We start from the raw sequence: 15,480 nt of genomic DNA on the forward strand, positions 1-15,480 counted from the left end.
CCCTTTATACATTTTCTTCTTCTTCTTTTCAATGAGATAATAATATGTAATATGTAGTTCTCCTACGTACGTGCTCGGGATTTTTTTTTGATCAAGTCATGCGCAAAATATCATGTCATGTCGTAAGCGATAGGAGAACTGGATGCATGACTACGTACCAATGGGCAAGTAACACGTGTGACCTTTGTTTCGACAATAAGACAATAACTCCACAAGTTGCGTTGAGCCTAGGATAGCTAGGAAGTGACTGAATTGTGCAAAGTTTAGTTGTTGGCAGTCCATGTATGATTGTAAGCGCCATGGATCCATCCATCTCCAAGGCATCAATGAATGAAAATCTTAGTCTGTGCCAGCAGGCTGACAGCTACATGTTTTGGTAGCTATGCGTATATTGTGGTCGATGCTCAACTCTGTTTATGGAAAACACTTTGCAATGTCAAAGAAAGTAGAGGGGATGCAAACCTTGATTGAACCAGTGGACGATGGGGTGAAGCAATCTCACGTGCCTTGCCATAACTCAAAAAGTTGATAGCGTTAGTACTCGTTTGTGATGTGACATGCAAATTGCATGATGTTTTACAGTTAGAAAAAAAACAATAGCTAGAAACATCTCATTATTTAACCGAGAGATATGAAAAATAAAGGTCTATATATTAAAGTAATTTAATTTAGTGGCACAAGAGTAGAATGGTGCAGATTAATAATTAGATGTGATATGCAAAACTGTATAACAAATTGAACATATCATTTATAAAGAATATAAATAGACTATGTATAATAAGAAATTCAAATGCATGTGCATGTGCTATTCAGAGGCCCTTCACGTATTGCCACGTCAGTCATGGATCATTTGTTTCTGTTTGTTGCAACCCAGCTGTGGTTCATGGGCATGCACACAGTGGTGGTTACTAGTTTCTCCACATCTAGCCTTGTGCCATCATGCTTATCATCATATCCAAAAGTTGAGTGTTAATTGTTATCCCATCCCTACAAGCCTTAACCACGATTTGACACGTGTCTACACACGTACATAATTAGCATCTCTAAAACCTAGCTTTCGTCCCATCGTGGCGGTGTCCAATCAACCTCCTCCCCTTCTATGGAAACATGGAAATAGGGAGGCTAGCTCATCAAGCATCGATGCGTCTCTGTTTTTGACATAGCCGGCTAACCGATCGGAGGAGTTGCTTTTGCACCTATGAGAGAGAGAGAGAGAGAGAGAGAAAGGTGGTATTGTTCGCATGGTGTTGACGTGAGCTGGAATTAGCATACATCAACAAGATGATGTGAGATGAAAGATGAAGTGGGGTATGCTCTTTGGTGCCCTCTCTATACTTTTTTTGGTAAATCATGGCCGCATGGGTTGATAGAAAAATGGTCACTTTTAGTTGTTGTGCGTGCAAAGGTTGTTGTGTCATGGATATTTTTCCGAAAATGTTTGAGCTGAGAGAGATCACATGCATACGGGACTAATCCTTTTTCTCAATATCGAAGCAATTTATTCATTTATTAGTACAAAATAACTCATAGACCTTAAATCATAAATATGGAAATTTGGCAACGCATATTACCCGAGATGGGTTCAAAAGGGTTCTTAAGCTGTTTGTGTTTGCATGAACTTCCATTCGAATCTTGGAAACCTTTTGTGGGCGGCAGTCCATAAAGCCTTTTGGCTGAAAATTAAAATGGAAATTAAGATTAACATGTGTAACTCTCCCATTCAATATTAATTGAAAAGGAAGATACTTGTCTTCAATCAACCAAAATCGATGGCGGTACAGGACATGATGATTTCTAGTACTACCTACGTTCTTAAATATATAACATCATTGACTTTTTTCATTTATTTAACTACTCGTTTTTCTATAAATATTTGTGGAGATATAGACAAATCTACAAAGAAAATCTAAAGTACTTTTGATGATAATAGATGCAGTTGTACTCATTTTACTTTGTGTAACTAATTCACTAAATAGATATTATTGGTTAAAGTTTGAACAAAATGTCAACAACGTCATATATTTAAGAACAGAGGAAGTAAATCCTGTTCCCCGCCACTCTAAGCCCGAATTCGCCCAACAACCCAATAGATGAGATCTTCCCAAATCCTATGAAACTTATAAGAAACCGTTTATCCAAACTGAGATCTTCCCAAAACTATCCAAGCTGTACTTGTAACCGTTTCTTGATGAAATAAAAAGTCCAAGTGGGCTCTAATTTGCCCGTGTCTATTCACTAAACTGATGAGAGACGTGGGTCCAGGAACTGAATGAAGCCGATAAAAATTTGAAGTGAGCTTAAAGGCAACCATCTCCTTTCCTTTTCTTTTTTCTCACACCTTTTGACAGAGGCTAAATTCCCTCACATGCTTCTCTCTCTCGGCTATAAAAGGACTTCGCCAGTTGCCATCCCTCTCCCGCTAATCCATTCTCTCTCTCTCTCTCTCTCTCTCTCTCTCTCTCTCTCTCTCCCTCCCTCTCTCTCTCTCCCCCCCAACACTTCTCCATTAAAGCTAGCTAGATACCAACTCTCTCACTCTATCTATCTCCCTCTCCTATCTCTCTCCTCACAACGAACTAATCCATCAGTCAACAAGCAACATGGCGGCATCCCAAAGGAGCAGGAGCAGCGCGTGCTCCCCGGGCGCTCCCGTCGAGCTCGACGACGACCACGGAGGGGCGCCCGAGCAGGCGGATCAGCTCCGCCGCGGCCCGTGGACCGTCGACGAGGACCTCACCCTTGTCAACTACATCGCCGACCACGGCGAGGGCCGCTGGAACTCCCTCGCCCGCGCCGCCGGTAAGCTGCTATAATAAGCACGCCCGCCGCCGCCGGCCACCTCTCGATCGATCTCTTCCATACATGGCTGGTCCACAGTTGATTGAGCTTACATGCAGGGTTGAAGCGGACGGGCAAGAGCTGCCGGCTGCGGTGGCTGAACTACCTCCGGCCCGACGTGAAGCGCGGCAACTTCACCGCCGACGAGCAGCTGCTCATCCTCGACCTCCACACCCGCTGGGGCAACCGGTAATTACTAACCACCAACACTAACAATCACTCCATCACTCCTAGTTCCTAGCACCTCCTTGTCAGTAGCATGTATGATGACGTCACGCCGTTCCGGGCGGCGGCCATCGACCACGCCGGCGACGGCAGGCGATATCGCCATCACCGCGCATGCGGCGGCGACGCCCTGCACGTGCCTACTAGACGCGCGCCCTATCAGCCTGCGGTGACATGAACGCGCCGGAGTTTTTAGACTCGTGTGGACGCCAGCTAGCTGTAGCGCCTACTGACCTCTCAACGGCGGCGGACTTGTCCACGTACACGCACTTGTCACCGACCGTATTTGTACGCACGTGCACGTACGGCTACCCGTAGACGACGTGGACTCGTGTGTGTGTGTGTGTGTATGCACATTAATATAATATATATACGTGAGGTACAGTGTAGTTGACGGCATGACACGACGCACAAGGCACAATTTGGATCGTGCAAGTCTTCTAGATCTAGTGGACGCAGAGTCTATCACTTTCACTCCAGCACTGTGCATGAAAGCTGCACGAGTCTCAAAGCTGCACGCCTCTACTTTCTCTCCCTAGAAAGTTCTTGCACAGCAGCTCCATCCTGAGCGTCTCATCTAATTGCATTTTCGTCCTCGTGTAATCTTCATCAGGTGGTCGAAGATCGCGCAGCACCTGCCGGGGAGGACGGACAACGAGATCAAGAACTACTGGAGGACCCGGGTGCAGAAGCACGCCAAGCAGCTCAACTGCGACGCCAACAGCAAGCGCTTCAAGGACGCCATGCGCTACCTCTGGATGCCGCACCACGTCGACGCCGACGACGACCACCGACGCCGCCTCCTCCAGGCGCAGCACCAGCAGCACGCCGCCGACGTCGCCGCCGCCGCCGCCGCTGCCGGCGGGATGGTGACCTCGTCGTCGGACTCGTTCGCGACGGCGGAGTCGTACGACGACGTGGGGGCGCTCTACGACGCGAGCGTGCACGCCGGGGAGATTCTGGTCAGCGGCGGCGGAGACTGGGCGCAGGAGACGGCGGCGAACCAAGGGCTGTGGCCGGCGGCGCCCGATCAGTCGGCGGCGGTGCAGGCTGCCGTTGGCGGTGGTTGCCAGTTTCAGGACCCGGAGCTGAGTGGATGGGTGCAAGGCTTCTCCGAGGGCATTACTGAGAATTTTTGGGCCTTGGAGGACATCTGGAAGATCCAATGAGCAACTTTATGTTTTTTTTAAAGAAGGGCTGAAATTCAATATATATACGTTAGTGGTGTTGATATAGATAATGATATAACTTCAAAACGAGAAGTCACACATATATATAGTTAGTATATTCTAACTCCAAAAGATACTGTAAGAGAAAGTTTCTATACACCCCCCCGATATATTTTTTTGGGGTGGTTTTTTTTTCCTCTTAAGGTTCATTCTTATAGAGGTTGAAATTAAAGGAGGGCATTGTTTATGTTGAATATTATGCAATGTACAAGTATATAGATTATTGCCTTATTGGTATTGAACACAATCTACTTTTTTTTTCTTAAGATCCAATGTTAATCGTTTTTATAAAACACAATGGAAACATGTGTACCGTAAATTGCACACATTCGGAGAGATAAGCTCAATATAGTACCCTCAAGAGAAAAAAAGGAAGAAAGTATCTGCATCATACCACTAGCAGCTAGAGAGGAGAACTAACTCCACTCACATCTGCCCTGCTCACAACGTGAAAGACGAAGAAAGCAAAGAGAAGCTAGCTACGAAGAGAAAGATAAGGCACAGTAGAGGAGGACTCACTTTTGTCCTTGCACCAACAAAGACTCCGTCACAAGTCACCGGCATTGCATCTATGCGCCATGCATGACTTGCACCTATCTCCAACTCCAAGTCCATCGAGAGAGATTCTCCCAAAGATCATCTGCACAGCACTAAAAATTCCCCCAAAATTAAACCACGTGCGAGAATCCCCAGCCGTTGCTTAAAGCTTTAATTTTTCTAGTTTCGCAGAGGGCATTGAGCATGTGCCGCCGCTGCAAGAGCTAGCTGATGATGGAATTGCTTCTGAATCTGCTGGTGTCCACTAGCTAATGACACTCAACGAGCAGATTTGGAAGGCATAAAGCTTGCTTTCATGGTTCCTTGAAAAGCTTGGGCACCAAAAGAACCCTAAATGTGGAGCTTGCATATGCACTTGCTTGGCTGGCCTCGGTCGACAAGCAATTGGGTAGAGGTAGAGTGTTAGGCATTTGGCCTGGATGTCATGCACCTGTCCGGCCCCTCCCTTTGGCATCTCCTCTTTTCTTTTGTTTTTCGAACATGCAAAAGCTTTGCACGTTTTTGCAATCTCCTACATACGTGTGATAACAAAGGAGAGAGATCACGGCACACTAGCTCGTCGAGTTGAAACTAAAAAGGAAAGATGGAGACTGACGCGATGAAGGATCATGCTGCATGGTTCTCTATATCACTTGAAATGTTACATGTTTAAAAACCATTGATTAAATTGCTATATTTTTTAAGGAATAAAGATCTCTGTATTCCTAATAAATTTACCTCTCTACTGATCCGGAAGGAAAAGTATAAAAAAGTGAAACCCTTGCAAGATCTTGAAAGTCGTGCTAAGATCTTTGAGAGAATGCAAAAGATGGAACGGAGACGAAAGAAAAACGACCTCTACCAAAACGGCCACAAAAAGGAGCTAGAGCTTCTGAATAGCGAGGGCCAGAACCCAGAAAAAAGAAGAAGCATAGGGACGTGGCGGTGAAACGGTAAAACAGCACGTGCTCCAACTTAGCTGTTCCAGTTAGCACGGCTCACAAAGAGCTCAGCTCACAAAGTCACCGCGGCGGCGTCGGGGGGAATCCCCGGGGATGTTTTCTATTTACGTTCTTGTCTCTTAGAAAGAGCCAGGCGGCAGCGGGGTGCCGGCTGCGGAGAGGCCACGTCATCCGAGACCCGCACATCACGGGGACCCCACCCGCGCGCCATGCGCTGCCAGAGGTCAAAGGTCGAGGGGGCTGCATGTAGTTAAGTTAAACCTGAAAGTGACTGAGACCCGTAGGGCTTTACAAGAGTTTCATGATATTAAATTTAATGATATATCAGCAAAATTGCTGATTTGGTAAGGTAATTAAGGATTCCTTTGGGAACCCAAATTTCCCGGATAGGCTCCCCACGTGGGTTTCGACTTCAGACAAATCTTCTCGTCGTTTAGCAGCCCACGACCACAGGTCTATCGCTCCCAATCCGTTGTTTTTCCTTGGGCCAGCGCTCCCCACCTCTTGGGTCCAGATGCCGCAACCCCGTCCACTCCACCACGCCACGACTCGTGTGCGAGGGAAGCGACGCGACGGAGCCAGCAGGCAGCGCCGCCTTCCCGTCTGCTCCACCATGCCGCCTATCCGACCAAGCGCTGTCGCTTCTCCGGGTCCTCGTCCTCGTCCCCGTCTAGGCGCTGCTGCCCCTCGTCGCCTCCCCGTGGCCTCCCCGTCCTCTCCGTCGCCTCCCTGTCGCCGGCTCGTTACCACTACTCCGTGACTACACCGCCTTGCCTCGTCCCAAGATCCGGTGAGCTCTTCCTCCCTCCTATTTGTCTTCCCCAGATCGAGCTCCTGCTACTTGGATCTCCTCCCCCCTTCGATAGTTCGATCCAGTAGGATTGTAGTCTATTTTCTAGATCTTCTCGCCGCAGGAACTTGTCGAAACCCGTGGGATTCGATGGATTTATGAATTTTTTTGTAATATTTCAATCATCTCTGAAAATTTCAGTCAGCAATGTTACTAGGTCAGTATATAATGTGCTGCAGTATGTTATTTCTCAAGCTTTTCTAGTATACTGTAGTTTGTTCTTTCTCAGATTTATATCAGTTCTTAGTTCTTTTGAACAATATACTATGTGTACCTTAAAATTGGAGTTTGCTGCATCTGCGTATCTAAAAACATAAAGAGAAATGTGAATGTGTGATTGAGTAGCATGCCATGAGGAAAGCAGAGAATCTGTGAGCCCTGTGTGTGCTTGGCGTAGTGTAAACAAATTTAGTTGCTTGTAGTTAACTACAAGTGTTCTTATATGGTTTTGCAGTCAGAAACAATATACTTCTGTTGTTTCTGCTGGCCACTGCTATTTTACTTCGTGAAAAGTTTGTTTGAAGAATGAATTGTAATATCTCGTATGCTGTTATATGCCGTTACAAAGTCGGTGCTTTGAGTTTGCTTTAGTAATATCTAGCTCATCAGGAACTATTATGCATGCATGTGTTGGAACTGAAGTTGAAGTGACTATAGTCAAACTGATCATGAGTTTCTTCATGGTCTTCTAAATCCTGAATCTAATATTCTGCGTGTAGTTTGGCAGTTTGTATACACTCTTCTGTTCATTCATGGTCCGTGGGTAAGCCACTAAGCCAGTCATAGCCTTGTCTATGAAATGGTTGCAAGAATATCTTTCCCATACCAAATTTGTCCTCCTTTGCTTGTTTATTATTTCTTGCCTAGCATATTTGATACTGATTACATTTTTTCATTGCTCCTTTGTTAACCCATGGGCTACTATGTCATCAGTATATAAAACATGATTGGTCACTATGATTCCAGTTTATATCATATATTCTTGCAAGTATTTCAGTTTTCATAACCTGTGAGTTTTTTCTTTCTTTTTAGACCATATGCATTTGAGTGACATAGTTTACTTGCCTTACCATATACATAAATATAGATAATGGAATCTTGGAAGGATGAAGTTAGGAGATTCATGCTAGAGGAGGAAGAAGAGGATGGCGAGCTGTTCCTAGTTATGGTCCCCGCGCTTCAGCAGTGTCTATATGGGGAGAAAAGGCTAGAGCACACCTCAACTCTGCCTGGTGCTAAAAAGGTCAAACAAATCTTGGAAGGCCACGAGAATTGGTGCAAAGTGGAGTTCAGGATCGATCCTGAGATATTTAGAATTATAGCAAATTATCTTAGAGTGGAGAACTTGTTACGTGACACCCGTGGTGTTAGAGTTGAGGAGCAGCTGGGAATATTTATGTTCATACTCTCTCATAATGCAAGCACCGATAGGCTAAAAAACTAATTCCAACACAGTGGTGAGATAATTCATAGGAAAATAACAGAGTTCTTCGATATAATTCAAGTATTGACTCATAGATTCTTGAAGCTTCCAAATATGAACCATACACATATGAAGATTGCATCAGACCCTCGCGTTATGCCTTTCTTCCAGAACTGCATTGGAGCTATTGATGGCACTCATGTCCCTATCACCATTGCACAAGAAAGAGTCGCTTCCTATAGAAATAGGAAAGGAACCTTGTCACAGAACATGATGTGTGCATGTGACTTTGATTTAAATTTTACTTTCATCTCATGTGGTTGGGAAGGATATGCATCTGATGCAGGGGTCGTACGGTCTGCACGTGCGAACGGTTTTCACGTGTTTGTGGGGAAGTTCTACCTTGTAGATGGTGGATACGCAAATACATCCTCATTCATTACTCCACACCGAGGAGTTAGGTATCATCTTAGTGAGTCTAGGAGATATGAAAATCAATATGTAAATTACAAAGAATTGTTCAACCATCGGCATGCGTAGCTACGCAATCATATTGAAAGGGTCTTTGGTGTGCTAAAAAAGCGGTTTCCAATCCTGAAAGTTGGAACATTTCATCCAATTGAGAATCAAATTAATATTCCAGCGGCAGCTACAGTATTTCACAATCTCATTAGAAGGCTAAATAGGGATGAAGGGTGGCTGGATCACCAATAAAATAATATCAACCTATCTAATTATGTTGAGTTGCTAGAGGGGGATAACAACTACCCAAATGAACTGCAATCAAATGAAGGAAGCACTCTATGAGACCAAATTGCCCTTCAGATGTGGGTTGCCCGTAATAATTAGGTGAAGCATAAATGTAAGCACTAGTATGCATGGATTATCTGTTCCTGTATTGTTTTTTTCTTCATTGCTTATTTTTGTATTGTTTTCATGACAGACTTTATCTAATCTTGTTTATTTCTTGCAGCCATGTCAACGGAAAGGGCTACATGGAGCTACACGTATGAGAAGGGACTTGTGGATATTCTGAAAGAGCTTGTCAACATCCCAATATTTAAGGGACAGAATGGGTGCACAGCAGAAGGTTGGAGGAATATCACAAACAAATTCAATAATATGTTTCCAATAGCACATTTCACGAAGTAGTAAGTGCAAGAAAAGGAGAAAGAGCTAAAAGGAAACTATAAGATAATAAAAGAAGCGAGGAAAAGTGGTGTTGGCTGGAATGACACTTTGGGTATGATCATTGCATAACCAAAAGTTTGGGAGAAGTTGAGTAAGGTTAGATCTCTTAAACAGAGTAGAATCTTGAGAGGCACATTCTGGTTCTAAACTTCTAATCATATGTTTTTGTTGTACTTCAATAGGATAACCACAAAGTTGCTAAGTTCCGCAAGAAGTCATTTCCTTTGTATAACAGCTTGGAATTATTGTATGAAGGTAATGCTTTTATCTTGCTCATTGCCTCTGGATGATGCATGCTCATTGCCTTTGTTCTTGTTTTAGTCTTCTTAGACAATTTCCAATGCGTTGGTGGAGTTTAGCATTTGTGTACATGAATACATCTCATGACGTGCTATGGTGTGGATGGTGCTTTAGAGAGTCACTTTATTTTATTCTTACTTATTCATCTAGCATTGCTGTGTCACTTTATATTACATGAATACATCTCATGACATGCTATGGTGTGGATGGTGCTTTAGAGAGTCACTTCATTTTATTCTTACTTATTCATCTAGCATTGCTGTGTCACTTTATATGCATCTGTACTTCTATGTGTAATACTGAACTATCAGAAGTGACATTGTATTCTTTTGAGGTGTTAATAACTTAATATTGGAAATTGCCTGCTGATGCTAACCTGGTGAAGTTCCTCGCTGTTGTTCTTGTGTTGTCCTAACACTAGGCATGTACACATTTACTTAAGCTTCTACCTATAGATTAATTGACTTTAACTTTTATGTTTCACAAGTCAGTCAGTCTCCTGTCTATTTAAGCTATCAACTTATTGCTCTTTTCTAGGAGCCTTTTATGATTTATTGAATTTAAATACTTATGCTCTTTGGTAATTTTTGGAACTTGTCAGTAACTACTTGTATCAAAGTGAGGTTACCTATTCTGTTTGGAGTTTCTTTAATTCTGAGTTGAATAGAGTTTGCTCATTGGTCTAGGCTAAGAGTGTCTGCAACAACTAAGATTTGCATCAAAGCAAATTGAAGAAAAAAAGCCAACTGAAATAAGCACGTATTTGTTGTTCAGTAGATGGTGAGTCAATGATGCAGCATTGCACAATTCTGATAATACTGTGTGTTTGGTTTGACGTACACCTGTTAGGTAGTGGATAGTTTGAACTCTGGGTATTGTAGATGCTAAGATGTTGATATTGTTACCTTGATTTTTTGTTTAATAGGAAGTGTGGCCACAAGGGATTTAAATTTTACATCAATTGAACCTCCACCACAAAGAACTGAGTTGCGAGCTGAACCCACTCCCTTAAGAAGTGAGCTGTGAGCTGAACGCACTCCCCAAAGAAGTGAGCTGCAAACTAAACCCACTCCCCAAAGAAGTATCTCAGAGCAAAGCAATCATAGCATGGCTTCTATTGATAGAAATCCACTCAGTTTTAGTCTTAGCGGTGTAGAAAGCACAGAAGTTCAGTTTGCTCCAGTTAGTCGTAATTCAGAGGATCAAGATGTTACCGGTGGAAAGAAACACAAACAAAGTCAGATGGTAGCAAAACTTGGGGATTACATTGACTTTAGAAAGGATCAGATTGAAAAAACTCTAAAAAAGTTAGAAGAGAAGAAGAGACGTGAAAGACTACTCAATCGAGAAATGTATTGACATTGTGGATGCCATGGAAGGGCTATGGATGAAAAAAAAACTGATGCAAATGAAGTTTCTAAAGTGAAATGAATAGAAAAATATTGGTGGGCACCAAAAATCAAGTGTCCGACTGATTTGGTTGAAGGAAAAGATTGCTCGGGTATGTCAGTTATGTACCCTTGCTCAAGTGTCGGTTGAATCCTCTATTTGCATATATAAAATATAAAATTTTGTCCCCTGCCTATGTCACTGATTTTACATTTTTTTGTGCTGCAGCTTTCTAACTCCTGTGTTTATTTGCCAAAATTTGTGAGTGTTGAAGAGAACCAAGAGGCACAAAGAGAATGGTTGGGGGAAGGTTCTTGGCTTCGTTTATAAAAAAACTTGTATTGCATCAATGGTGAAGTTAAAGAGCGAAGTTTAGTGATAGATTATATGCTTAAAACACGCCAAGAAACATGTAACTTTTTCTCTCTTGTATCAGCTAGATATAATACGATGTACCTTGCTATGGCCTGATAACCTGTGTTATGTGTCGCTTTGAGAACGTCCGACTGATATATGTGAAACTTGTGGAGCGTGTTTCTTGTGTGCTAGACTGTTTGGCTTGTTGGTTGTAGCTGTCTTGCCGGTTGCCGGTTGATGTTCGTCTGTTCTATCTTGGAGCTGGTCCGTGCTAGTGGCGGCACCGGGTTTGCTGGTGCCTGACAACTTCCAAACAGTAACGGGGGAGAGGGGGCCAGAAAAATCCTCTCGTGGAAGGGATTTGAAAATAAAAAAATTTCCGTAGGGGCATTTCTTCCCTAGCCTAATCAGCCCTGTGCTTCCAAAGGAGCCCTGAGAGGGGGAGTTTTATCAGATGAGAGAGCAGTTTCATCCCCATAACACTCAGCTAGCATAGTTACCTAGTTTTCAACCTTGGTAACTGTGCAATGAAACTGTGCACTAAGACTGGCCTGATTAACCGCGTGATTAGGGCTGAATTGACGGGCGACCGAGGCGGGGATTTGGTAAGCTAGCAGCTGCTTGGAGCGGTCAGCCCCGTCAACCTCCAGTCGCGCTGCTTTTTCCGCCGTGGTCGGCGCAGCGGTCGCCGTCGCCGTGTGTACGGCCCGGAGAACACAGTGCGCGTGTGCTCGAGTTGCTGGGTAGTAGGCGGATCATAGAGTTCAACAAGCTAGCTACTCTATCCGTCGCAAATTACTATTTGTTTTGACTTTTCTAGGTATATAACTTTTGCTATGCAAATATTTAGATACGTAGCAAATGCTATGCACCTAGAAAAATCAAAATGAATAGTAATTTGAGATGCAGGGAGTAGCTAGCTAGTCTAGCACACAGGCTTTATGTAAAAGCTTGGCCTCGTTCGGCAGCTGATGTTTGCCGTATTTAATAGTTAACTACTGCTAGCTGGTAGTCCTTCCCTATCAAAATATTTGTCGTTATTATTTTTTTACAATTCAAAAAATTATTGTAAATATACGAAAAGATAAATTATGCTCAAAATAACTGTAATGGTAAAGTAAGCCACAAGTAAAATAAATAATACTCGTATAACTTTTTTAAATAAAATGAGTGGCCAAACGTTGTGAAAAATAAATAGCGATAAATATTTTGATACAAAGGTAGTATATCGGTGTTCGACGAAGCCGATGGCACTCGAGGTGTTGGGTAGCACATAGTCTACGAGCCGTAACCTTTTTAGTTTAGCCGATTCGTCTCGACTCGCGTGCGGCCGGCCGGATTGAACCAACTGTACTGTCGCCAAAGAAGATGCTGCCGCTGCTCAAAGCTAAAGGCTCTTGGTTTTTATTTGTTTTGTTCCGAGCTAGGAACTAAACATTTTCTTTTTACGCACTTGTTTGTTTATGCAGACGGTTACGTTCCCGGTCCACAGAGCTGACTGCTGCGCGGCCGCAGCACAACGCCGCTCCTGCTCCACCACCAGACCACCTTCACTTCCTTCAGTGTCACAGACTCAGAATCATCTACATCGTGTGGAATATATGATCAGGATTTGCGAGTTTTTCAAAGGAAGCCCTTGTCAGTACTCGCCGAAGAAGACAGATCAACGACGGGGTGGCAGAGCTCATTGTCTTGATAGCTGCAACTTCAATTTTTTTTCCTTTTTGAGAAGAACTGAAAACAGATGATAGCTGCAACTGAAAACTGTCTGTACTTACGGCAAAAAAGAAAGTTGGGGAGGGGGTTGAAGCCTTGAAGGAGTGATCCTTGTAAATAATATGGAAGTCAGTAGAGGCAGCACACCATTTTGGTTCTACACTTTTAGTGGGCCAGGCCCATAACCAATCCACTGTGGGCCAGCCTGGTTTTCATGCTCATCTATTTAATTGTAGGGTTTCTCAAAAAAAATTTAATTGTAGGGAAAATATCGCCAATTCATTATTTTGACACCCATGAAACTGCAGCTGCAGCTTCTAGTTGACCACCCACAGTGCTACAGAGTGTTTGAAGTTAGTCCACATGGACTACTCCCCATTGCTAAAAATAAGCTAGAGGTGAAGCCATGCTCCATCCTACTACAAGGATCAAGGACGACCAGCCAACGAAAAACAAAATGCTCCTCTTGCATGCATCCTCCCGTTATTCTCACAACGCCTCACAATTCCATTCACTCAATAATTAAGCCGGAAAAAAGAACTAAAAATACTTAGCTATAGCTAGGAAATTAGTCAATAGATCAGGTCGTCTTCTCCCTTTATTTGTCTGTTCATAGTCTCTCTTGTTGCATGGCGAGCCATGGGGCACGATTGCTATTCACCGCCTGCTGTTCATCGGGCCACCATGGCTGTTCTTGCGCCGCTGCTGCTAGCATCGCTCGTCTCGGTGGCTACTTCGTCGCCGCCGCCGTCGAAGGACGTGCAGCAGGCCAGCTTCGCCGTCAACAACACCCCCGTGAAAAAGCCGAGTCACGGCGGCGGCCAGCAGGCCAGCTTCGTCATCGGCGGCGATGACGGGGCCAGCAGCAAGGTTCCGCCGGGTTCCGGCGCCGCCGGCAGCTTCGGCGAGTTCATCGCCGAGAACGTGCAGAGCTACAACGTGAACAAGCAGATCTACGCGGCGAAGGTGAAGAACGGCACCGGCGGAAAGGCGGTGGACGCGGAGTTGTCGGCGGCGGAGGCCGGGGCGGTCCGGTACGTGGTGAGCGCCGACGGCAAGGGAAAGTTCCGGACCATCAACGACGCCATCAAGGCCGTGCCGGAGAATAACAAGAAGCGGGTCATCCTCGATATCAGGCCGGGCACCTACAAGTAGTAATTTGATACGCTGTAGCTTGTTGTTGATTAATCCCTGTCGTCGTCAGCAATGGCGACGAAATTTTACGATGCAATTTGGGGCGGTCGACTTTGCAATGCAGGGAGAAGGTGCTTGTCCCCTACACGAAGCACTTCATCACGTTCCTGGGCGACCCGAAGCAACCGCCGGTGATCATGTGGGACGACACGGCGGCGACCCGCGGCAAGGACGGCTTGCCCGTCGGCACCGTGGGCAGCGCCACCGTGGCCGTGGAGTCCGACTACTTCCTCGCCTCCGGCATCGTCTTCCGTAACCACGCGCCGATGGCGGCGCCGGGTGCCAAGGGCGGTCAGGCGGTGGCGCTCCGCGTGTTCGGCACCAAGGCGGCCTTCTACAACTGCACGATCGACGGCGGGCAGGACACCCTCTACGACCACAAGGGCCTCCACTACTTCAAGGGCTGCCTCATCAAGGGCAGCGTCGACTTCATCTTCGGCTTCGGCCGGTCCCTCTACGAGGACTGCTCCATCGTCTCCGTCACCAAGCAGGTCGCCGTGCTGACGGCGCAGCAGCGGACGAGGAGCATCGCCGACGCCATCGAGAGCGGCTTCTCCTTCCTCCGGTGCCGCGTCTCCGGCGACGGGCAGATCTACCTCGGCCGCGCGTGGGGGGACTCGTCCCGGGTGGTGTACGCGTACACCGACATGGGGAAGGAGGTGGTGCCCGTGGGGTGGGACGGGTGGAACATCCAGACGCCGGAGCGGAGCGGGATCTACTACGGCGAGTACCGGTGCAGCGGGCCGGGGGCGCTCGCGCACAAGCGCATCGGGTGGTCGCTCATCCTCAACGACGACCAGGCCAAGCCATTCACGGGGACGCACTTCGTCTACGGCGACTCGTGGATCCTGCCGCCGCCAAAGCTGGCGGGCAAGTGAAGCGTCGATGGGCCACCGGGCCATCCATCATCCGGCCCACTGGGCTGAGACCCTTTTTTGACGGGTTTGGCTCGCTCGACACGACGCATTGTCTTAATATGTTTTGGTATATAGCTAACCACAGTTTTGTAAGTTGTAACTCAACACATTGTGCACTTATAAACGACACTGTGTGCACTTATTAACTGGTCCATCCTAATAACCTAACGGTAGATACAAAGGAAATAACTTAAAATACCTAAAAAAATATCAAGAATTACTAAATTGGTGGACCAGGTACCAAAATAGTCCTTAAATTGTTTTTTCCGAATCAGACAAAAATCATAGATAAAAGAATCAACAATATGGGTACTTTTTAAACCAAGCTTTTTTTTTTAGTCCGAATGCCTTT

General features: G+C 45.4%; 2 protein-coding genes and 1 pseudogene across 2 annotated transcripts; all 3 read left to right on the forward strand.

Moving 5' to 3' along the window:
- The first annotated feature begins 2,101 nt into the window (after nucleotides 1–2,101).
- Nucleotides 2,102–4,539, forward strand: LOC117847927 (transcription factor JAMYB). Its single transcript, XM_034729232.2, has 3 exons — nucleotides 2,102–2,799; nucleotides 2,898–3,027; nucleotides 3,677–4,539. The coding sequence occupies exons 1-3, from the start codon at nucleotides 2,601–2,603 to the stop codon at nucleotides 4,230–4,232; spliced, it is 885 nt and encodes a 294-aa protein (XP_034585123.1). The 5' UTR covers nucleotides 2,102–2,600; the 3' UTR covers nucleotides 4,233–4,539.
- A 3,192-nt stretch (nucleotides 4,540–7,731) lies between these two features.
- Nucleotides 7,732–10,581, forward strand: LOC140222280 (uncharacterized; annotated as a pseudogene).
- Nucleotides 10,582–13,701: 3,120 nt separating this feature from the next.
- On the forward strand, nucleotides 13,702–15,229 carry LOC117849298 (putative pectinesterase 63). The gene is made up of 2 exons (XM_034730853.2): nucleotides 13,702–14,168; nucleotides 14,276–15,229. The coding sequence occupies exons 1-2, from the start codon at nucleotides 13,702–13,704 to the stop codon at nucleotides 15,087–15,089; spliced, it is 1,281 nt and encodes a 426-aa protein (XP_034586744.1). The 3' UTR covers nucleotides 15,090–15,229.
- The last annotated feature ends 251 nt before the right edge of the window (nucleotides 15,230–15,480 follow it).

Source organism: Setaria viridis, chromosome 3 (genome assembly GCF_005286985.2).
Source record: "Setaria viridis chromosome 3, Setaria_viridis_v4.0, whole genome shotgun sequence".
Classification (NCBI taxonomy): domain Eukaryota; kingdom Viridiplantae; phylum Streptophyta; class Magnoliopsida; order Poales; family Poaceae; genus Setaria; species Setaria viridis.